The following is a 25004-nucleotide window of genomic DNA, read 5'->3' as shown; positions in this document are numbered from 1 at the left end:
TCAGCCGTTAGCAAGGATCCGAGGTAGACGAGTTCCTCGACCACCTCGAAGGTATCCCCGTCTATCGTAACACTGCTTCCCAGGCGGGCCCTGTCGCGCTCGGTTCCGCCCACAAGCATGTACTTTGTCTTTGACGCATTCACCACCAGTCCAACTTTTGTTGCTTCACGTTTCAGGCGGGTGTACAGTTCTGCCACCTTTGCAAATGTTCGGCCGACAATGTCCATGTCATCCGCGAAGCAAATAAATTGACTGGATCTGTTGAAAATCGTACCCCGGCTGTTACACCCGGCTCTCCGCATGACACCTTCTAGCGCAATGTTAAACAACAGGCACGAAAGTCCATCACCTTGTCTTAGTCCCCGGCGCGATTCGAACGAACTGGAGTGTTCGCCCGAAATCTTCACACACAGTTTTGCACACCATCCACCGTTGCTTTGATCAGTCTGGTAAGCTTCCCAGGGAAGCTGTTCTCGTCCATAATTTTCCATAGCTCTACGCGGTCTATACTGTCGTATGCCGCCTTGAAGTCAACGAATAGATGGTGCGTTGGGACCTGGTATTCACGGCATTTTGAAGGATTTGCCGTACAGTAAAGATCTGGTCCGTTGTCGAGCGGCCGTCAACGAAGCCGGCTTGATAACTTCCCACGAACTCGTTCACTAATGGTGACAGACGACGGAAGATGATCTGGGATATCACTTTGTAGGCGGCATTAAGGATGGTGATCGCTCGAAAGTTCTCACACTCCAGTTTGTCGCCTTTCTTGTAGATGGGGCATATAACCCTTTCCTTCCACTCCTCCGGTAGCTGTTCGGTTTCCCAGATTCTGACTATCAGTTTGTGCAGGTAAGTGGCCAGCTTTTCCGGGCCCATCTTGATGAGCTCAGCTCCGATACCATCCTTACCAGCGGCTTTATTGGTCTTTAGCTGTTGAATGGCATCCTTAACTTTCCTCAAGGTGGGGGCTGGCTCGCTTCCATCGTCCGCTGAATTGACGTAGTCATCTCCTCTGCTGCCTTGACTTTCACTGCCTGTACTCTCAGCGCCATTCAAATGTTCCTCGTAGTGCTGCTTTCACCTTTCGATCACCACATGTTCGTCCGTCAAGATGCTCCCATCATTATCCCGGCACATTTCGGCTCGCGGCACGAAGCCTTTGCGGGATGCGTTGAGCTTATGATAGAATTTGCGTGTATCTTGAGAACGGCACAGCTGTTCCATCTCCTCGCACTCCGCTTCTTCCAGGCGGCGTTTCTTCTCCTGAAAAAGGCGGGTCTGCTGTCTCCACTTCCGTCTATACCGTTCCACGTTCTGCCGGGTACCTTGCTGCAGCGCGACCGCCAGCGCTGCGTCCTTCTCTTCCAGAATCTGTCTGCACTCTTCGTCGAACCAATCGTTCCATCGACTTCGACCCATATACCCGACGTTGTTCTCCGCTGCGTCGTTAATGGCCTCTTTGACTGTATTCCAGCAGTCCTCAAGAGGGGCCCCCTCGAGCTCACCCTCTTCCGGCAACGCTGCCTCGAGATGCTGCGCGTATGCAGTGGCGACATCAGGTTGCTTCAGTCGCTCTAGGTCGTACCGCGGCGGTCGTCGGTACCGAACATTGTTGATGACGGATAGTTTTGGGCACAGTTTAATCATCACCAGATAGTGGTCAGAGTCGATGTTAGCGCCACGATATGTCCTGACGTCGATAATGTCGGAGAAGTGCCGTCCATCAATTAGAACGTGGTCGATTTGTGATTCTGTCTGCAGTGGTGATCTCCAGGTGTACCGATACGGGAGGCTGTGTTAGAAGTAGGTGCTGCGAATGGCCATATTCTTGGAGGCGGCGAAATCAATTAGTCGTAGGCCGTTTTCGTTCGACAGCCGGTGAGCGCTGAACTTTCCAATAGTCGGTCTAAACTCCTCCTCTTGGCCAACCTGAGCGTTCAAATCTCCTATGATGATTTTGACGTCGTGGCTTGGGCAGCTATCGTACTCACGTTCCAGCTGCGCGTAGAATGCGTCCTCATCATCATCAGTGCTTCCGGAATGTGGGCTATGTACGTTAATTATGCTAAAGTTGAAGAACCGGTCTTTGATCCTCAACCTGCACATTCTTTCATTGATCGGCCACCACCCGATCACACGCCTTTGCATATCGCCCATCACTATGAAAGCTGTTGCCAGCTCGTGTGTGTTGCCGCAGCTCTGGTAGATGGTATGATTACCTCTAAACGTTCGCACCATTGATCCCTTCCAACAAACCTCCTGCAGCGCTACGATGCCGAATACACGGTCCTTGAGCACATCGGCGAGTATGCGTGTGCTCCCGATGAAGTTGAGAGATTTGCAGTTCTACGAACCGAGTTTCCAATCGGCAGTTCCCTTTTGTCGCTGTGGTCTTCGCCGATTGTTCCGGTTCGTACTCTCTTGTTGATTGTTTGTTGCTTATGATTTTTAAAGGCTGGTTTGCAGGGCCTGACACCAAACCCCCTAAATTTCCGGAGGACCATTCCTCCTTATTTCCGGTGGACCATGGTGTACAGTTTCACTTAGAGTCCCTCGCTGGCACTCGGATGATGATCAGTCGCCCCTAACATGGAGAACAGACGCTGTTGTGAGCCGATCATAACATGGAGAACAGACGCTCAGTAAGATTTGCACCTCCGGAGAGGAGCAAACCCCCCTTCCCTGTCAGCATATGACCATAGTTCCCACCGGGGTTGGTTACCCGATCTTCCCTAAGGTTGCTCGTATCCCGGCCAGCACCGCGGGGAGGTAGGGATAGGAGTTGCTGGGTAAGAGGCTAAGGACCGCGAGATGGGGTCTATTTTATTCCTTCAGGTACGCGAAGTACCAATGGTACGCTTTACCCAGCATTTGCCGTGCCGTGGTCGAAATTAAGGTTACTGAATTATTTATTGTATGAATATTAAGTGAAAGAAAGAGAATCCATAAAAAGAATAAGAAAACCGATGCTGCACTTTACTTTCAATTATGTATCCATTTGAACACATGAGCTTCCGTATTCGTTTCTTCCGCTGCTGATTGAACTTTCTCACGTCCACTTAATTCCATTTGCAATCAATTGGGGATTTTTAATCAAATTTTATCAAAAATCCAATTGTCCATTTTACTAAATTACCCATTCCCGACCAATTATGCTGAAAATCAATTTCAACATTCGACTAAATGTCCATTCGACCAAATGTTCTTTCGACTAAATGTCCATTTGACTAAACGTCCATTCGACTTCTCCAAAGGTGAGCCAGCCAAGGGCTGAAAGCCTCTAAAATAAAGACAATAATAATAATAAGTCAATTCGACAAAATGTCCTTTCGACCAAATGTCATTCGACTAAACGTCATTCGATGAACTGTTCCAAAGCCCATTTAAGCTCCTGCATAGATTCAGGATCTCAGGATTAAGTAAATACGATTTGTGTATTTCTGTAACACCGCTCGTAACACAACAGATGTAAATAAGGCTCGATGCCGAAGTAGCGTCTTTTCAACGCTGTGTGCACGCGGCGTTAAAAAGACGCCTGATTGCTTGGGCCCCACCTGGCTCCAATAATATAGCTCTATATTTCTAAACAAAACATCATTCCAGGTTTCCAGGATGGGCTAATTCAAGCATAGTTTTTTATAACGACTTATCTCACAATTATGAGGATTCAAGAAATCCTTTGGAAAAAGTTGGCAAATGCTTTCCAAATGAATTCAAATCTGAACCATGTTCCAATGGTTCCAATAGATTTTTCCACTGCATGCTTCGAAACTGGCTCATAAAATGGCTAACAGCGAAATTGTAGATATTCATAACTTTTATCTACGCATATTTTTAGTAACGTTAACTTCAAACAAGTTGCATCCCACTCATTGCCCATATGCTTAAACAGTCAAGCAAGTTAATACAAAAACACCGCATACTCCAAGACATGGTGTTAGATCACTTGAGCAACTTCCAACAAAATAGTGAGAATGTGTTATTTATAAACGATGATGATAGCGCACCACTGTGTCTAGCCTAGCATGTGCGACTTGCTGTCGGTCGTGGCGACTGACGATAGGAAACAAACAGAAGAAAAGCGTACTCCACATTTCTCGTGATCTTCCCATTTTGCGGGATATTCTGGATCATGTCATCGATCGGTGGCGTGCGAGACCACACACAACTCAGTGTACGTTCACGGAAGGGATTATGAATGCACCGTGAAATTAACGAAAACCGCACCCGTCGTAAATATTTATCTTTTTTTCTCCGTGGACCGTGCCGCCGGCCGCGCCTTGATGACCCGGCAAAGGTGATGGACATATGTATGTTTGAATATATGAGAATGTGTGGACCGGGAGGTAGGAAATTGGTGAAATGAATGGGTGGGCAGCGTTTCCTTGAAAGCAGTTCAAAAAAGTTTCTACAATTAAAGCTTGACCCGTCATTGAAACACACATTCTTGATACTTCTACCATTTCACAGCTGGTAGCTGTGGTACTAGCACATTTTTTGAGCTAGTCACCAGAAAATCTCATCTTTTTCACTTTCACTTTTTTTTTGACCCTCCGCTGATCTCCGCACCAAAAAGCTCGCATTGAGAGCCCCCTGGTGTGGACTCAAACTAATAAAAAAAAACTAAAACGCGGGAGACATTTAAGCGAAAACTAATTAAACTTTATGAAATCTCAGTGGAACCAGGTTTCTTTGAAGGGATTTACAAATGAAAACTAAATCTAAGTTACTACAACATACAATAGTGATAACGTTTTGTGGCTACAAGTAAATTAATATTTATACTGAACTAGTCGACCCGGCAGACGTTGTCCTGCATAGTAGGCGAATACTCCCATGCCAAATTTCCATACGAATCTTCATTTCAGTTTTTCACGATTTACTGAACTTTACTCATAATTTTCGCATGAGGAAATATCATATAAACCCGTCGGAAACTATAACGAACATATCTGCTGAAGGAATGAAGAAAATCCATACAGCCGTTTTCGAGTTATGCGGATACGAACACAGACCATTTCATTTTTATATATATAGATTTGAATTATGCGCGATAGTCCTAAATTTGTGGATGCACTACTTCTCAATAGTTCATTAGTGTTTCTTGTGAGCAAGGAATTTTCTCTAATTGGAAAGGCAATATTGTGATGGAATTCACGATTATGCAAACAATTGTGAACAAATAAAATAGATTGGATGTCACGTAGACCCACAATGGGAATAACTCGATGAGGTAAACTAGTGTAAAGCAGAAACGTGGAAAATAGTAAAGGCAGATTGAATACTATTTTTAAACATCTGTTCTGTAACGTTTGAATTTTTTTCAATTTTGATTTGGCGGCATGACCCCAAACAATGATTAAGTACTGAAGTGTTGAATGGATGCATGCATAATAAAATATTAGCAGTGCATCGTTGGGCACGAAACCTCGCACCTTTTTCATAAGACCACATAATCTGGAAACTTTACTTGCTACATGTTGAATATGAATATCCCATGAAAGGCCAGAATCTAAGTGAAGTCCCAAATATTTAAATGTTGAGACTTTTTCAATATGTAAATTATCAACAAATGGATGGCAGTGTTGCGGTACTTTCTTCCGTGGTGAATGAAAAAGCATGTATTTTGTTTTCGAAATATTCAAAGAAAGTTGATTCCCATTGAAGTATTCAATCAGGCACACTAAATCATATTCAATGTCTTCAATAATTGACTGGACATTAGAATGAGGATAAAACAACGCTGTATCGTCAGCGAATAGTCTTGGAGTTCCTTTGAGTCTAAGGTTTCCTAGGTCATTGATGAAAATCAAAAATAATAAAGGGCCTATATTACTCCCCTGAGGGACTCCGATATCAACCCTCTGGAAACTACTACGTACATCATTAATAGTGACAAATTGAGTGCGACCGGAGAGATAGCTTCGTATTAAATCGTTGGCAATACCCCTTATTCCATATCGATCAAGTTTGTTCAACAGGATTTTATGGTTTATAGTATCGAAAGCTTTTTTTAAGTCGATGAATAAGCCCCCCACAATCTTCTTTTGGTCAATTTCAGTCACTAGCTCATCAATAAGTTCAGTTATAGCTGTTCAGGTACCACATCCTTCTCGAAAGCCATATTGACATTTATACAATACATTATTGGCACAAAAGAAGTTTGTAAGCCGGATGGTTAATAGTTTCTCCAAAATTTTATTTATAACCGACAAAGTTGATATCGGCCGATAATTGCTGGGGTCTCTAGAGTCACCAGATTTAAATACTGGCGTAACCTTAGCTATTTTCATAGTAGCTGGATAGTAACCAGCTACAATCATTTTATTAAACAGTTCTGATATTATTTTGGAAAAAGGACCAATATAGGTTTTCAAAATATCAGCGGAAATATTATCATAACCTTTACTTTTTCTAGCATCAAGCTGGCTAATAAGAACACTCACTTCAATCGAACTGCTGGGTCGCAAAAAGATTGAATTACTAAGTGGTTTTATAGGTTTCAATGTATCAAAACTACTTTTTGGGAGCTTATTGGCCAGATCATTTCCGATACTAGAGAAAAATCTATTGAAAAGCTCAGCTACTTCTTGATTAGAGTCTATAATTATTCCTTTATCGTTTAGTTTTATTTGCTCTTTACCGTCAGTGCGGCCAAAAATTTCATTTAACTTTTTCCATACGTTAGTACAACTAGAGTTTTTGAGAATGTTTTCATAGTATTCTGTTTTGCACTCTTTTTTTTTGCAGTTTTAACTTTTCGTGACACACGATCTAACATTGCCTTTATATGCAGATCATTAGGTTTTTGCTTCGCTTTTACTAGATAGTTATTCTTTATTTGTATCAACCGCCAAAGTTTATATGACATCCAAGGGCAATGTTCACCTTTAACACTGACAAGCTTACAAAACGATCTAGTGCAGTCGGCCAGTATTTTATTATACGTTTCAATAATAACATTAAGTGAAGCATCAATGCCTTCCGTAATTTAAAAATTATTTATAAACAAGGAGAACTGTAAGACATTTAAACCATTACTTGTATCTTTTTTACATTTACTATTAAAATCGTTCAAATTGTTAAAATACTGATTATAATCTGTGTTTGGTATAGTATCCATTGAAATTTGATTGTATACGCAAAAATATTACTATTTGTCTAACAAGGTATAATTAATTTGTGCCTTTTTTCTGTTTAGGTGATGGCCCGGAAGTAGACAGAGACTCTGTCACGCATGTAATGTTCATGCTATGAAACATTATACGATTGAGATCTTCCCTATTCTTGACATATTCTGGTTTACTGCTATCATCTTTCTTTACCAGTATGTCACCACTTTGTCACTTTTCTCGACACAAATCGCTTTGTTTTTACTGTCACAAAATTTATATTCGGTATTCTAGAAATTGCTTTTTTCCACAACAATAAATTTCACATTAATATTTTATATACGAATCCAAGTAAAAATAAGAAGAAGACAACCGATGATGTTAACTTTGATAGATTCCTCGGCTCAGCAAAGGGAGATCATTTTAGAATGCTTATATGTAATAAATTATAGACAAAACTCTGATTGATGTACAACATTGAAAAAGTTCTGATGTAAATATGTACTTAATTTTGTTGTATATTTTCCGGGAATGTATCTATCATACAATTATCGATTACCCTCAAAACTTAAATATACATTTATCTTTTTGATCTAGATTGAATTGTGTAAATTAGACCAACTTGCATGATGCTGAGTATCATATCGAGAGTTATCCATTTGTTACTAATCGATTAATCAAGATTTTACGACATCTCTATTTACGACTGAATCTTGTCATACTAGAGTGGTTGCAATCACATCGACCAGCATTGAGCCATGAATATATTCGCCATAATGTATTTTCGATAGGTGTGGTTGGAGATTCTGATGGCGAACAACAACCAGGTGTAGTCTTTTGTACAAGCTCTTCACAGCAAATAATTTTTAAAATTCAACGACGTGTAAAATTGCAGCTCACCCCATCAAACGAATTAACATTTGATATTCAATTAAATTTGATTGAATTTTACAAGCAAGCACCGTTTAAATTGATTTCGATTTAAAAGAATAGTGAGATCGATTGAATGTTACGTTTATTTGCATGCTCCAAATATGTGCATGAAAATACATTTAAAATCACAACATATTTTTATCTTTGTTGTGAACATTATTTAGGAACCTTCTGAAATCTCTAGATGATTTACAAATAAAATGTATGGAAGTGCGCTTAAAAAAATCCTCATTTTCTAAGTACAAGTCTTATCACTAATCAATTCGAAACGTATTGCATTCTCCGGAAAATCTTGTCCCATTATTTCTTATCAAAATCACCTTGACCATTTAGACTGACGCATATACAGAAAAAAAATTAAAAGTTCAAATGCAAAATGCAAAAATAAATATTAAAATGCAAAAATTCTACTAGAGTAAGACATTCGAATTAAAATTTTTGATATTGAAGATTTTGTTTTAAAGTTTTGTTTTTTTTTTATCTTTTAGATGTAGTGTTTGAAGATGTTTCATAATGGCATTTTGCGATGGATAAAGAATTTGAATTACTTTCTATAAGCTGCAGTCACCTTGATTCGTCGCTGCTTTTACAAATTTTTAAGAATACGATTGGTCTTTTGGAGTCCTCAAAAATTCTTAGGGAGACAAATAGAAATTTACGGAATTGAATGGGTTTTAACTTTATTTTCCATTAATTCAAATTCAGAATTATTACCTACCGAAGTTTTTCTGTGTTTAACTTTTTGATAACCATAAGGATATTGTATCAATTTTTAAATTTTGATCTCCAATGTTAAACAAATCAGAACATGCTGAAGGTTGGAATAAATCGGAAAATGTTTCAACTAATTGGGGAATGTCTCCGGTTGTGGGTCACCCTGAATATTTTTAGACACTTGATAGGTCCGGCAAATCTGAGCTATATCAAACCTGTAGTTTGACAGCATACATAATCAGAGCCAATGTCGAAGCGTGAACATGCAAATGTCTTGCCGCGAGGAAACGAAACCTGTAAATGTAAATGTTATGTACCCATTGTGGTACATATTACAGGATCTGGATCTGGAAGATCTTCACGGTTATCCAAGAAATCCTTGAAGTGAAGACCTTCAGGTCAACACGCGTAACCAATGATCTACAGGCCTGTTTTGTAAATGTAATGTACCCATTATGGTATATATAACAGAATCTGCGTATCAAAGACGTTCGCGGTTATCCAAGAAATACCTGAAGAGGAGGCCTTTATATCTACACGCGTAACAAATGATCTACATGCCTGTTTTGTAAATGTAATGTACCCATTGTGGTACATAGAACAGAATCTGCGTATGGAAGACGTTCGCGGTTATCGATGAAATACCTGAAGTGAAGTCATTCAGATCTAACGCGTAACCAATGATCTACTGGCCTATTCTGTAAATGTAATGTACCAATTGTGGTACACATACAGTAGAACCTCCCCTGAGTCGATGTTCTATGACTCGATATCGACTCATGGAAGCAAATTATTCAACATTAAAAAATATTTTCTGGGTAACTATGATTGTCTCTTCAAAGGATTTTATATTCCATATCTCGATATTTCCATGAGTCGACGGTCCCTTCAATATCCACTCATGGAGGTGGAGGCCTTCAGATCCACACGCGTAATCAACAATCTATAGGCCTGTGTTAAATATGTAATGCACCCATTGTGGAGAAAGCATGTACCGGAAAATTGATCTTCATTTACGCGTATAGATAGAAAGGCCTTATTCCAGGGATTTCTTGGAGGACCAAGAACATATGCTGTGAACACATTCTGTTCTTTGCACTACAGAGAGCATGTACCATATTTGAAACCGGAAAATTGATCTTCAGTTACGCGTATAGATAGAAAGGCCTTACTCCAGGAATTTCTTGAATGACCAATAACATATCCTGTCCGCCATATCCTTTCTCTGTATCACAAGGAACATGTACCATACTTAAAACAGGACTGCAAATCTTTGTTCCTGAGTGTAGAGCTCAAGCCATTTCTTGGATAACTGGACGACTTATCTGTGACTTTATGCAGAATAACTATCATTTCGGTCAATTTTGAAAGTCAAGTTTGAAAGTTTATTTTCGGTTCCAGTTAACAAAAATTTCCTAGTACAATCCCATTTCGACCGCATAAAAATGGTTTTGATTATGCTGCCATTCACTTAAATGCCTCAGTCTGTCAAACAACTAACACACATGCTTAATATGTACGTGGGTATTGCTGCCAACAAGTCTCTATTATTAAATTATTTTTCCTGTTTCAAACTTTTGGAATAGTAGATAATTTTAGTATGAATGACGAGTGCGTATGACAAATATATATTTGGAAGACTTTACTTTTATTACGCTAGCGGAAAATATTTGAAAAACCCACTTTTATTGACTGCTTGATGTCAGGGCTGTTACAACAGTCGCGGATTTCGCGATTTTCGCGTTTTTCGCGAATTTGCCCTTCCAGTCGCGAAAATCGCGGTTCCGTCAAATATTGTCGCGAAAATCGCGGATTTATAATTACACTCTCACGAAAATCGCGATTTCCCTCAATTTAATTTTAGGATTAATTCAACATGCCGTTCATGTGGGCGTTTGCAAAATAGGCAACCCGTCGAGATCCAGACACATGGTATTTGAATAATCTTTCAATAGTCGTATGGATGTTGGTTTAAGTGGACACATAGAAAGTCTGTCGAATTGTCAGATCGATCATATTGCTTTTCTGGATTACCGAAATGCCTAAGCGTGGTGCAAATATGGTTCTGTATATCTGTTCTCCGGTGGTATGTTAACTTGCTGCCGAAGCTGAAAGATTGATGTCTAGGTTGGGAATGCCACATTTTGACCATTCTCGCCAATATTAACTCCCAAACAGAAAATCCTTGTGGATTGTTCGACCTTTCTTTTTGTGAGAAAGGATCAGATTGCCCTTCAGTGGTTGGGGCGATATTCAGAAATCCAAATGTCGTCGGTCGAACGAGAGGTTTTTTTTAATTGCCCGACTATCAGTTGCGTCTAGTTTTGTATCATGCTCAATGACTATTGCAGGCATCTCATTCAAACCATTCAGTATTCATCCTTTGTTCTATAATGCATTCTAATAGTTTTTTGGTAAGCCAGTTTTTGTTCCATTACCTTCGCTTCAAAATTCCTGGCTGTTCTTATATCCATTGAGAGTTCGTTCGTGATTACTCAGTTGCAGCAAACTGTCTGACTGAACTCGAGCCTTGAGATTCCAAACCGCCCAAAAGCCCAAAATGCTGAGCACCACTGCTCCAAACGAATCCTACGATAGATAGGATATACCACGATATACGACGTTGTAATGTTCACTATTGATGGCAAAACGGCATCGTGTACGCGGCCTACCATGAAGCCTACGGCCTCTTCTGGGATGTCTACTGCATGTTATCTTCGCTTGACGCTCTTCCGTGAAATGAACAACGTGTCGAGACTGCCGTGTTGTATAAGCTTAGCAATACCCATCCATTACCTCATACGTAGTGATAATGACATCATTTTTCAAATTGTGAATATTATCCAAGTTCTTAAAAATTCGCAGGCCTCAGAACCGTTCCTGTCCACCTCTGGTTTCATTTTGCCTGAGTGCTTTTAAATCAGATTCGTCAGGCTTTGTTTGGACCTCTGCAGAGTTCTGTAGAGAATCGCTTGCTTTAAAAAAATTGGTCTTATATTATTTCCTAACTGGCGGATTTATATAAGTACACAATGCAATGACTGATCAATAAATAGCTTGACGGATTATTGATGCGTCCAAGCCCTTGTAAAACGATAGTAGAGATTAGAAGAATACTATATAGCGTACTAAAAAGTATAATTCAAATGTAGCCATGCATCTAACTGGTATTTACCTATGACAACAGACTGCCATCTGCACAACTTACTTATAAAGAAATGCAATGATACAACATCGATTCAAATGGGGGGTTTCCCGGCAACATTAAACATTTAATTACACAGCACAGGGCACAGTTCAACGCTGCACATATATTTTCTGTGGCTCATGATATGGTTAAAGCGTTAACTATGCAGTTTTAGATATTACATAAATTAGTGAATGTTCTTTCTTTTTGTTTTCTATTGACGAATATGTCAATAGATTAAAAGCAAAAATATTGAAAAATTTAAAATTATAAAAAGTGTAATTATAAGTAAGAAACCATATTTTTGTTTGTCGCGGATTTGTTTTTACAGTCGCGGTTTTCAATTTGCTAGTTGCGGATTTCTCGGATTGGAATTCGACTAGTTTGTAACAGCCCTGGATGTATTATCAGATGTGAAACATAAGATTATTCCAGTTCAAACTTCCAGTTTGGCAATGCGTTTTTCAACTGTAAACAAGGCGACGAAGAAAAAAATTTCAAACGTTCTAAAGTTTGAAAAAACATATAATTTGAACGCCTTCCGACAGTTTTTTTTTTCAATTATCATTCACCCGTGGAATAAATACAGTCCCATCCCGATTTTGGCAACACCCGTTTTTGTCTACCCCCGATTTTGGCAACACCCGTTTTTGGCAACATTTTCTTCCCGATTTTGGCAACAATCTCAAAAATATATTTTTTATTGTTTTTTAGAGCTAAAATCTTTTTATTTATATGGAATAGGATAAACAAAACCAAAAGTGAATGTCATTAAGGTTCATATGCATATTATGGGCTCTGTACGAATAGTGGGCACTTTCACTGAAATAATGAAACACCACTCGTATCACCGCTCATTGCAAACAATGTCTATTGAATTTTTTCTGCTCTCTTTATTCACGTTTTCCATGTCCCTATTCACACTACCCTAATCTAACCAGCCCACCGTAGAATGTCGTATTTTTTGGCTGACTAACACCGTTGTACATAGGACAACACCTATTAAGCGAAGCCCGCTGTTTACATTATAATGCAACCGATACTGCATGAGTGATCCAGGAACAAGGAATCCCAGTAGGTTTGATTGCTAGTGATTGGCACATTCGATTTTCTAAATGCGCTGTATAGCCATCAAGTTGTTTTGCTCATTATGCGTCACTTTTCTGGTATCAGCAGAGAAACTGTCATTTTATCATTTTATCCGTCTTTCTGCTGCATTCCCGTATAGAAAATAAGCAACAATTTTATTTCAAAGAGTCTTTATTGTTCAAATTGACGCAAATTTGTTTAGCGAATAATATCAGAGCACTGCTGGCTTTTCGAGTTTCCTAATGTGTCAATTGCATAACGAGCCTTTTGATTTCAGCATGTTTGCCAAAAGTTCAACAGTAATGGTAAGAGTTTGGTAACATGTAACCGTAAGGCTCTCGAGCAGGCACTGACTTAAATCAGATCATGAGAAAAAATCGGGTTAATCTAAGCCAACTTGATGCTCTGCCGCGGGGCAAGTTATGAGCTTCCTAAGATCTTTGAAATTGGACACGGCTTGGCTTGTTAGACGATGTTGCTCATTGTTTATCACAGCAACGATCGCTCCTACTCATTGTTTGGCATCCATCTGAGCGAGGCAGTTAACTTATTAGCTATGTATGTAGCATAAATTGCAATAGATTAATGCTCACTCACACTGTGATGGCGAAGTATCAGAAGTGGAGTACCTCCTGTGAAATTCCCATGAGATCGCTGGTGTAATTCAAGCTGCTTCGATAGGCGAGTGATGCGTCACATATGGTTTAATCATTATTTATTCAGCCTAAGGCCGGAGTGGCCTCTGCGGTACATAACAGTCGTCTCCGTCCACTGCTGTACGTTACCAGTCACGCAGTCTACGGAGGGTCCGTATCGTCTTCTACCTGATCGCTGCACACCTCGCCTTCTTGTGCCCGTCAGATCGTTGTAGAGAACCCTTTTTACTCCAAGTGCGCGTTGGTCCTCCACAAGCATTGTCCAGATCTCGTGTCCAAGGAGGACTACCGCCACCGGTTTAATGAGGGAGTCTGTTCGGTACGGTGGCGAACTCTCTTCAATCGGAGTGTTTTTGGAGTCCAAAGAACGTACGCTTTCCTGGCACGTTGCGTCTCCGAATTTGTTTGCTAAGCCTAAGTACACGAATTCTTCAACCACCTTGATTTTGTCGCCATCGGACAAGCTCGTGGTGAACAGTTGTCTTCTCTTGAGTCTACTTCGTCTTCAACGAGTTAATCACTAGTCCGATGTGCTTTGCTTCCCTCTTCAGTCTGATGTAGGATTCTTCCATCTTTTCAAAGTTACAATAATGAAAGTAGTGCATGGAGAATTGGAGTGCGATGACCTTCAGCGAGCATCAGTTTGTTCGTCTTCCAGCTTCCACTTGGCCACACTATCACTCGTAGTGCTAGGTGCGTATACTGCCGTGAGTCGCATATTTGTCCTATATGAATAGGAAACCCAGCAAAGATGGGACATATATGCGATTCACGGCAGTATAGTGCTCATGGATCAAGCATTGTCGCCTGAAATATTCCTGGGTTGAGTGCTAGGAGACCGACTAGTGCAAAGGGATTTGGTTTAAATGAGTCGAGTGTAGTCAACGAAAATTGTGCACAGAACTTAACTCTTAATCACGCCGACCACAAGAAAGTTTGCCTCCATCAAAATTCATTATATAAGAATCAGAAATTTGTAGCACATTTAGTCATATTGTATCCGGCGGATCGTTATTTGATTTATATAGTGAATTATGATAAAAACAAGCATTTTTAGTGGACTTAAGTTTATATGAGATGTCAAATTGAAGTCAGTACTTCAATGGACTACAATAGAAACGTTTTTTTATCACTATAATTTTTGTAAGGACGTGGCCGACGCTATTGTTAATTTCAAATATTATTTATTATTAAATTTGTATTATGTATTAGTTACATTATCGTTTGATTACCATTCTTGAGTTTGTTTCAATTTTGTTTGAACTGCAATCTCCGAGTTATGAATAATATCGCAAAAATGTTAATTATGATGCACGTGCATCACTTAAACACATTCCACATACTTTGTAGTACATATTCTAAGTATTAAGCTTCAATCAAGCAAACGAAAAAAATTGAAATTTTATTTGAAATTTTTTTCCTGTTTTTGGCAACATCCCCATTTTGGCAACATTAAAATCCGGTCGTGTTGCCAAAATCGGGAAGGCACTGTATTGCTTTCATTTAGTGCGCAGTGGGAAATTTATGAGAAAAAGGGCGGTGAAAATCAGTGAATTATGTTGATTTTGGTGACGACGTTGCGCGTCTTCTACAGCAATGAACCAACTGGATTTTCCTTCTTCGCACGGATAACATAAGAAATTGTGCGATAAGTCTCAGTTGCAAAGTTAAATTGAACTGTATTTAGAATAGAATGTTAGTTCATTATTTTAGTTTACGATTTGCGAGTATTTAGAGATTAAGAATTTGATTTGACGGATACTAGCGCGGTGGGCGAATTAGTGCATAACCCTAATAATGATCCATAACAGATGGAAATTTTGTAATGATTGTGCTTGCATTATTTGTTTACTTGCAGCTTTTTTTTTCCAAATTCGTTTATTTGATAGGCTCAGGTATTTATAACACTTTACGGAGCCATGGTTCTTTGTGATATGTACAATCAATATAACTTATTATTAAGTTAGTAAGAGAGGGGTAGAAGCCGATTTACTCGTGGTGATTCGAGGTTAGGTTTGCATTTTTAAAGCATGGAATGGGCTTAAGGATGTGGAAACAGGTATTTTCAGCTGCTCATCCGGGCATGTGGCGTCAGGCGTCAATCACGAAGTTCTATGAATTATTCAAAAAGAGGTAATAAACCATGTACGAAAAAGGCAAAAAAAAAATACCCCCCGACCTTCACGATATCTCATATTTGACATTACTGTGTCCATTTTGTCATAACTTGACAAACTAACCGGACTGTATGTTTTTACAAAAGTGAAACCCAATCCAGCGGATGAGCAGTGCTGGGACTTGTATGTCTCATGTAGTTGAACGTTCTGCGCTGGTGACTGGCAGCTACTAGGAGGTGTCAATTTACACGCTCGCAATGTGAGGTCGAAGATGGATTTGCTAATGCATCTTCTATCCTGTAGAGTGATTGAATCAACAAATGGTTGGTAAGCAAATTATCTTAGAGTTTATTCGGTAGAATGTCTTATTCGTTTTATAGACGTGATCATGCGATTCCACAACTTGATTATAGCTACGAATAAACGTATTCCGACTTTAAAAGTCTTCAGCATCTTTAACCTTATGTACACAACAATTATTAAATCAGGTGTTTTGAAGCATACATTTGCGACTTTACAAGGTCGAATGTACATTTTTTTTAAAGCTGTGGTTATGGGCTTTAATCCTTTTAACTCGTGTCAATCTCCTATCCACCCGCAAAACAAAACCGCACACAATCGCAATTATGTATAAACCATTCATTGTTCTACCACCCGCGCGAGACTTGATTCGATTCGATTGAAGTTGTTGCTGATGCGGGGAAAGTTGTTTGTAATTTTCCGAGATCGCGTTTTCATTAATGAACCCTAACCCATGCCGGAGCAAGAGCGGGCCATCAGGAATCGGCGACGACGCGCACTCTTCGTTCCACCGGCCGCGAATTGCGAACGTGACGCGCGGTTGCGGTTTTATTTCTGATCATGGTCCACCAGAAATAGCCGGTGTTATGGGCCTAAAAATAGAGAACACAGGACGACGTAGTTGCCGTGATTATTTTATTATTGCACGTTAGGGCGAATGGTTTGGTTTTTTTTGTTACTTGGCGTTGTTTTATTTTTTTCACTAGCGTTCTCTTATTCGTCTAAACGTAACTGCCAGTGCTGTATGTCGTATAACATGATAGGGGTTATTTCGAAGAATGGTTTGCTGAAGGCTACTGTCAAAAATCAAATTTCTAAGCCAAAAAATCAACGCAAAGCTATAACAGAAATTTCCCGCTTCCTTTCTCTCATTTTGACGTATTTTCTATATCAAACGAACAACAGTTCCCCTTCTACCCCTATGCCATGACTTTCCATGTAGAGCAATTCGGGACTGAATTGCGATTTGGGTGTAACTCATACTTTGTTTTATGGATTCCGTAAAATGCAAGCGTTTTTTCCCTTACCTAATTGGTAAAAGCTTTATTCTGTGCTTTCTATTTTTTTGTTAATAAACAATAACCTTATCACCAATCTCCTGCCGTTAACTAAGTCGGATCGCGACTGACAAACATTTGAACCGTTTGTTTGAGAAACTGCATACTTATGTAACATTTTTGGTCATGAGAGAGAAATGATTCATTTATGAATACGATTATTTATAACCAATATTTTCCGTCCATTTTTCAATTTGATCCTGGTGGATCAAGGTGGCTGGATCACCAGCGTTTGCACATTCAAGATGGAAATTCCAAGCCCTTTTATGTTGCCAACAACTTAACTTAACGACAAGGGCTCATGGTGTGCCTGTTCAACTTGTTAATTGAACAGATATCGCTTTTCTGTTGGAATTTATGAAGCCACCTAATTCCATAGTCGATGCAGATTAAAACAAGAACAAGTCAAAAACTTGTCTCAAGTCTTGTTTCAACTTGCATGAACAACTACCCAACTAAAAATTTTGGTGCTAAAAGCTTCAACTTCTAGCCTTTGGCTGTATAATATTTGAATAAAAGCAGCCAATGCTGAATAAAAGAAAAACCTCCGCAAATAATCCCTTAAACTTCAACTCGACTATTACCCAAACATCTATCAGCTAGTCAGTGTGCCGAATATATTTAATCTTTTAACGTTTATGCAGCTTTCATATAGTCATAAAACAGCTCTGTCTGAATTAGCAACAGTATGTAACTGAGCATGTTAGCAACTTCCCATATTACGGTGAGTAGCATTCACAATGAAAACGTTTTTGCTGTTGTTACAGCACTAACAATATAGCGTAATGGCGCTATAAATGAACTGACGAAGCTTTTAGGCAACTTCTGTATCTTTGAAGATTACACAACGTTTAAGTATACCTTATACTGCTTCTTTTGCTAGCATATCAGTATGGAACGTCAAAACCGCTATGTTTACATTTGATTTTTGTTGCCGGAGCTGTGTATGAGCTATTGATTTCTGTAATGCAGCTACAAAGGTATTCACCTGCTCTTATAGCAACTGAAAAAGTGCTGTCATTAATGCTAGCAGATAGCGATATTTCTGTTGACGGCTACTGTTAAACGATTAGCAGCAAAGTAGCATCTATACAGATCGAGAAAATGTTGCCTAAAAACAATTTCAGCGATTGATGATGGATAAAAGTTAGCCAACAGAACATGCTGATAGATGTTTGAATAATGGTTGAAATAATGCTGAAAGCATAATTTTTAAGCTTATGTGCTGAAAGCAGCATGTAGGCCTCTTTCTAACGTTTATACAGCATGAATCTGAAAATAGCGTTAGTAAAACAACCTATAGGGTATGCGAAGAAGCACATCCATAATTTTCTTTGTTATTTACATATGTCAAAGTGACGGTGATGACAGAGCAGCGGCCATTGAATCAGGAGATCAGGAGTTCGAATCTAGGTAGCAACAAAATTGATATTTGAGTTTTCACAAAAAAAAACCCTGATTAATCCACCTAGCGGCGATGATGCCTTTCTCGTGCATCGTAAAATGTACTGAAAAAATCACATAGGAAAGGTCAAAAAAGCACTTTAGGGGGATAGATCGCATATTTTCTATCATTTTGCATGTTTTTGCATTAATTACTACCATTCTACCATTCCCACCATTCTTGAAAAAAATTTTTTTTTTCGATATTGAAATTTTTTTTCCAAGGGAGGACCCTTGGGAAAAAACAATGATTTTTCAATAATTCCGAAATGCAATGTCCGATCAGGCCAATTTTCAATAGCAAACAATGGGACCGCATTCCCCGTCGAATGCAACTTGTTGCGAGTAAATCGGGTAATGCTAAATTCTAAAAAGTGTGTCTACAAAATTTGTACACACACACACACATACATACATACACACAAACAGACATCACCTAAATTCGTCGAGCTGAGTCGATTGGTATACAACACTATGGGTCTCCGAGCCTTCTATCAAAAGTTTGGTTTTGGAGTGAAATTATAGCCTTTACGTATACTTAGTATACGAGAAAGGCAAAAACATTGAATAAACTCCCGAAATTTACTCTCCTCTCAAATAATATTTAATCAAATTGAATTCAGTGGCTGTATAAAACTTATTTAACAGGTTCAAAAAATCTGAATAAGCGCCATTGAAGCGAATTATATCACTAAATGGTTTAGTAAAGATTGAGAAAAAATTGTGTAACATGCTGTAAAGTAGTTGTGCAGACACGTCAAAAACAGCTGAATAGATTCGCCAGATTTGCTGGAAAAAGCATTGAATAGAAGTTCTTAAACATATGTATAGCACACATATTCAGCTTGAAGCCGTATAGACGAGTTGAAATAACATTTACTTTGACATTAAATGTTAGTTGGGTACGTCGCTAGTCGCTGGCGACTCTTTCCAGTAAAGTGCTCCAGCGACGCAGGCAAATTCAACGCGTCGCTGTAGCACCAAACGCTCGCTTGTTGAGCGACGCGACGGTCCAGCGAAGTTCTAGCGATGACCTGCATAAACAATATCACTGTTCAGCATTGCATTACTCACAAGTTCTAAGATGTCAAATAGTTAACTCCCTAATTTGAACAATCGTGACTTTGTTGCTGCAAATCAACTACACATTAGAAGCTGACCCACGCTGCCTACACCGATGGGTCTGCGAAGAATCCGCTCAAAGGTGAGAGACTGCACTTTGTTGGGCGGCGATGACGGGAATGGACCGAAATAAACCATTACTAAGCGAGAGTGTCACCGCACGCACTGCTTGATTCACTCTGTCGTTACATCGGCGGTCATAAGTCTTTTCCGGATTTAGCTTTTCGTAAAGTGGAAACACATTAGTCACTAATTGGTCTACTGCCCCATTAGGTGTGACTAAGTGCCCGCTCGTTCGCAGTGTTTGCTCCGCTAAGGTGGCTGCAGTACCGATCCCAAAATGTCATTCCGATCACGTTCCCGGACGGTTCAACCGATCGTCACCAGGAGGGCCACATCCCTCACAAGGTCCACTCCACTCAACAGTTCGATCTCCAGCCCTCTCAGTTCCAGCAGCTACGGCAGGTCCTATGGAAGCGGAGTCAGCAATCCATACAGTTCGGCCACCAGTTCGTACAGCTCGTACTCACCGGCCGCAGTTTCCAGTCCTTCCGGGCGGCTAAACCTTTCTTCCAATGGAGGCAGTCCCCACTACTTTGACTATTCCAATCTTTCGTCCCGGCGGGAATCGTACGGCAGCAACTCCAGCCTTGCATACAAATCACCCTACAAGGACAAGGATCGGTATGGGAACAGTACCGGTTCAACGTACGGTTCTTCATACAAAGATCGCTACATGAGCCCGTACTCGTCGGCGTACGATAATGGTTCCAGTTATGCGCTGAAGCGCGTCAATCATCTCACCTCCAACGGGTTGACCGCATCGAATGGCACCCTAAACAGTAGTGGGTACTCGCCCTCGTCGTCGTCCTACGCCAGCGCCAGCAAAGCTTCCACAAACGTCGGCCGCAGCCAGTCGCTGAGAGATCACGAGCGACGAAGCCGCAGTCGAAGTCGAGCTTCGATTGCATCCAATCTGACGACGTCCGGATCGCTGTCGCGATCGTATAGTACAAATTCCGTCCAGAGCGAAGGATACGAAGTAAGATGTGTTGAAGTTTAGCAAGGGAGGGAAATCATTGCTTTCGAATTCAGAAAACCAACCAGATTGATTAAAAATAATTGCACACTGAAGTCTAATTCTTGTTTCAATATTTATTTTTATTTGCGATAACAGTCCGGAACGGAACGAGGTCGATCGCGAGTTGGTTCGACCGCTTCCGAGCTAGGAGACCATCAGAAGGACGATAGCGAATCCAAGGAGAATGGTGGTGACTACATCGACTACAAAGCTCTCTATGAACAGGCCAAGTAAGTATTCTGCGTCCTTCTTTAGTGAAACACTGAGTATGATGGTATGGTGCAATATATTATGAAACGTACTTTTTTCTGTCTTATGATTTTCAGAGCTGATAATAATAAGCTTAAGAGTGACTTAAGGAAAAAGGACGAGGAAGTAGTTAGTCTTCAAGCGGCGCTCGAAAGGTTTACCGTTGCGGTAAGTGTGAATAACAACTTTAATTCGAACTACAATTCTTCATTTTAATTCCAAATAACTTGTTTGCAATTAATTGCATATTATTCGGCAACTCAGACGTACGAAAATCATTTTTTTAAGTGTCTTGGCTGTGCACAGCACATGTTTCGAAATGGACAAATAAATATGAAATTTGCGAAAAAGAATCCACGTGTCTTGGAGGGATTCGAACCCTCAACCACCTACTCTCTAGATAGGCGTGATAACCCATGCACAACAAGACCACTTAAAGATCACGTTTGCGGAAAAGCCATCAGAATCCGAATACTAACTTCCACCGCGGTTAGCTCGAAGAAAAAAAGTAGAAGAAACAAAAGATCAATAAGATCAAAAGGTCGAAGTCAGGCGGGTGCTAAGCTGTCAAATGTTTGTTGCCTCCAATCAAGCGAATGCCGACGGCACTAACACTACGCCGTAGTCTATGAAAAATAAACACTGCAGTGAGTGAGAATGTTCTGAAACGCACAAAGTTTGGATAATGCAAGAAACAACTGTTTCTGCTCAGCACAGAGTTTATTCTACCAACATAATTATTTATTTGCATATTTCGCGTAAAAAATAACGTGAAAACACCTCATTTAACGGGTTTTTTGTATTCTTGTTCGTTACAATATTTAATTTGATATGTGCTTTCGACACCACTCTCTAGTAAAAACGGTAAACAATACAATACCATGTCAATTATATGTATATGAGTATATGAGCATTTTGGCATTGGAAAAAAATCCGTTGTCGCCCCTCTGGTCGAAGTAGACAAAAAGCTGAAATGGAGAGAATCAAACTCTGCCCTTTTATTTTACACAATTTTTAACAATTAAATAAAATTCATTACATTACAGTGAGTTAAACTAATAGATGGATTTTTGAGTTTTCTAAATATCACTTCGATTTGTCAAAATGGCGAACGCCGCACATCAAATTTTCAACGCGCGCCCCTGCGTGGCTGCGGCTTGCTTTACTTTGAAAGATCGAAGTGTCGTTTAGAAAACCCAGATATCCATCTATTATTTGCACTCATTGAATGGATTTTATTTAATTGTTGAAAATAGTGAAAAAATAAAAGAACAATTTTTTTGCCAACTGTGCAGGACAACTCTGTCTCGCGCAATATAAGTTTTATTCGTTTCCTAAATCAACAATCTTTTTTTATCTCTGACAGAACTATCTAGATATTCATAATATAGTTTTATAGTAATTATTCCTTCTTTGAAAATTGCTCATTCTTCAACTTTGATTAATAAGATGAGTGTGTTATTTCTTTACTTACTTATGGATCCTGTACACCTCCGGTGGTGCAAAGGGCCGACTTGAAAGATCTCCATCCTGAGCGTTGCCCGGCTATCGCTTTAACCTGTTGCCAGGTTAGATTTCGGTCGATTTCTTTTATTTCTTTGTTGAGGCTTCGCCGCCATGAGCCTCTGGGTCTGCCTCTGCTGCGATGTCCCGCTGGGTTCCAGTCTAATGCTTGTTTACAGATTTCGTTTCCGCCCCTACGTAGAGTGTGGCCGACCCAGCCCCACTTCCGATCCCGAATTTCTGTTGCTATTGGCCTCTGATGACAACGACGATGGAGCCCTTGCTTTCTTGATCCTTGCGCCTATAGCGATCTTGGGGGTCTACTACGAAAGGCCGAATCACAAAAGGCCGAATCACGAATGGCCGAATTACAAAAGGCCGAAAGCAAAAAAGGCCGAATGCACAAAAGGCCGAAACCACAAAAGGCCGAAATCACATAAGGCCGAATCATAAAAGGCCGAATAAAATCGGCAGACCAACAAAGTGGACCGGAGCGCGCGCGCTCGCTCCGGTCCACTTTGTTGGTCTGCCGATTTTATTCAGACTTTATTTATTCAAATACTTAAAATAATTTAGAATATTCGGATTATTTTGTGATTTCTCAGTGAAGTCTTGTGAAGTCAGTTTCTCTTAAATTGGGAGAAAATGATATGCATTGAGGAACACTGCGTTACCGCAAGTTATACAGCTTTTGGTCAAAAGCATAATAATTGAAAAAAGTCTATTTTGTTTAGCTTCTGATGTCGCAATTAGATCATGAGTAGTGCGCATCATTAGCACAATGCTCAACCATGCATCATGAAGCGCACAACTCCTACATTGATGCAAATCGGCAATTCGATTCTGTCAGCCATGAATCCGGTGGAATTTAACTCGGGCTCTTGCATTAGATTTGGGAATTTAACTTTTCCCAATACTACTGATAATGATTACTACGTCAGCAAAGGAAGAAAAAAGAGAGCTCTTGGATTACTCCGTTACTTTAAAGTGATAATATTTATCCGTATGTTCATGCTTTCATTACTGCAATGAAGATTGATCTATTATGCAATATATAAGGAATCAAATTGACTCTGTAAACACCGACATACAACTTCTTTCAATTGAAAGATTGAGCTTCGACGTTGAACTGACGTTAAATACCTCAACTGAATAAGATTGATTAAGATCGCTGCTAGTAGTTGCAAAACACGTGGACAAGTTTTTCTTAATAGGGCAGCATAATATAAGTAAACGTAAATTTGTCAATATTCCAAGTTCTCTTAATTGAAAGATTGAAACTTTTTGTAATGATTCGGCCTTTTGTGTTATTCGGCCTTTTGAGATTCGGCCTTTTGTATCATTCGGCCTTTCGTGGTTCGGCCTTCTGGGTTTTCGGCCTTTTGTGGTATGCTAGAACATTTTCGGCCTTTTGTGATTCGGCCTTCTGTGGTTCGGCCTTTTGTGATTCGGCCTTTTGTACTGATCCCGATCTTGGTACCGCCGTCTGACGCCATTTGGCTACCAAGATATTGGAAGCTTTCAACATTCTCCACTGGTTGCCCGGCTACTGTGAAACTGGAAGGAGTCACCGTGCTTACATCCAACGATTTGGTTTTGTTGACGTTGATGACTAAACCTGCCGAGGAGGAGCGCTCGGCAAGGCCGTTGAGCTTACTCTGCATATCAGAGCACCGTTGCGCGAGGAGTGCAACGTCATCCGCCAATTCGAAGTCGTTTAGGTGCTCCATGGTTATAGGCTGCCATAACAGCCCGCGGTTTGGTTCACGGTCAATCGCATCTACCAGAATCTCGTCGATTACGATGAGGAACAGTAACGGTGATAGAATACATCCTTGCCTCACACCAGCTACGACCCGGATAGGGTCGGACAAGACCCCATTGTGCAGCACTCTACACGAGAAGGCCTCGTAATGTGCCTCGATGAGGCCGATGATTTTCTCAGGAACTCCCTTAGGGCATATAGTCTAAGTCACTAGCCCTTTAACCAGCGGCATGATGACAGTCAGCCGCGAACAGAAGAAGAAGAAGAAGAAGAAGGAACTCCCTTGCGTCTCAGGGCGCCCCACATATTCTCGTGATTGAGACGGTCGAAAGCTTTTTCGTAGTCAATGAATACCAAGTAAAGGGACTCTTGGAATTCGTTGACCTGCTCCAAAATGATTCGGAGCGTGACAATATGGTCCACACAGGATCTTCCGGCACGGAATCCGGCTTGCTGCCGCCGGAGAGTCGCATCGATTTTCTCCTGAATCCGGGCTAGGATAATTTTGCACAGAACTTTGAGAACGGTACACAGCAACATAATGCCTCGCCACCTATCGCATACAGTCAGGTCACCCTTTTTGGGCACCTTCAATAAGATATCTTGCATCCAGTCGACCGGGAAAGTTGCGGTGTTCCAGAAATAAACGATGCAGTAGTTGAGCGGATGTCATGG

The 25004-nt window shown here is 40.3% G+C and overlaps 1 protein-coding gene across 13 annotated transcripts in view; it reads left to right on the top strand.

The window, feature by feature from the left end:
* The window catches only part of LOC134209197 (protein phosphatase 1 regulatory subunit 12A), a 285951-nt gene that overhangs the window by 235528 nt on the left and 25419 nt on the right, over positions 1–25004 (top strand). For all 13 annotated transcript variants that reach the window (XR_009978727.1, XR_009978728.1, XR_009978737.1 and 10 more), the window contains 2 exons: positions 20909–21042; positions 21139–21229. Coding sequence is in view for 1 of the 13 variants with exons in the window: in XM_062685190.1 (XP_062541174.1) it covers positions 20909–21042; positions 21139–21229 (225 nt within the window). In the remaining 12 variants the exon portion in view is untranslated. The remainder of the gene's footprint in view (positions 1–20908; positions 21043–21138; positions 21230–25004) is intronic.

Source organism: Armigeres subalbatus, chromosome 2 (genome assembly GCF_024139115.2).
Source record: "Armigeres subalbatus isolate Guangzhou_Male chromosome 2, GZ_Asu_2, whole genome shotgun sequence".
In the NCBI taxonomy this organism is placed as follows: Eukaryota; Metazoa; Arthropoda; class Insecta; order Diptera; family Culicidae; genus Armigeres; species Armigeres subalbatus.
This window is presented reverse-complemented; position numbering and strand designations above follow the sequence as displayed.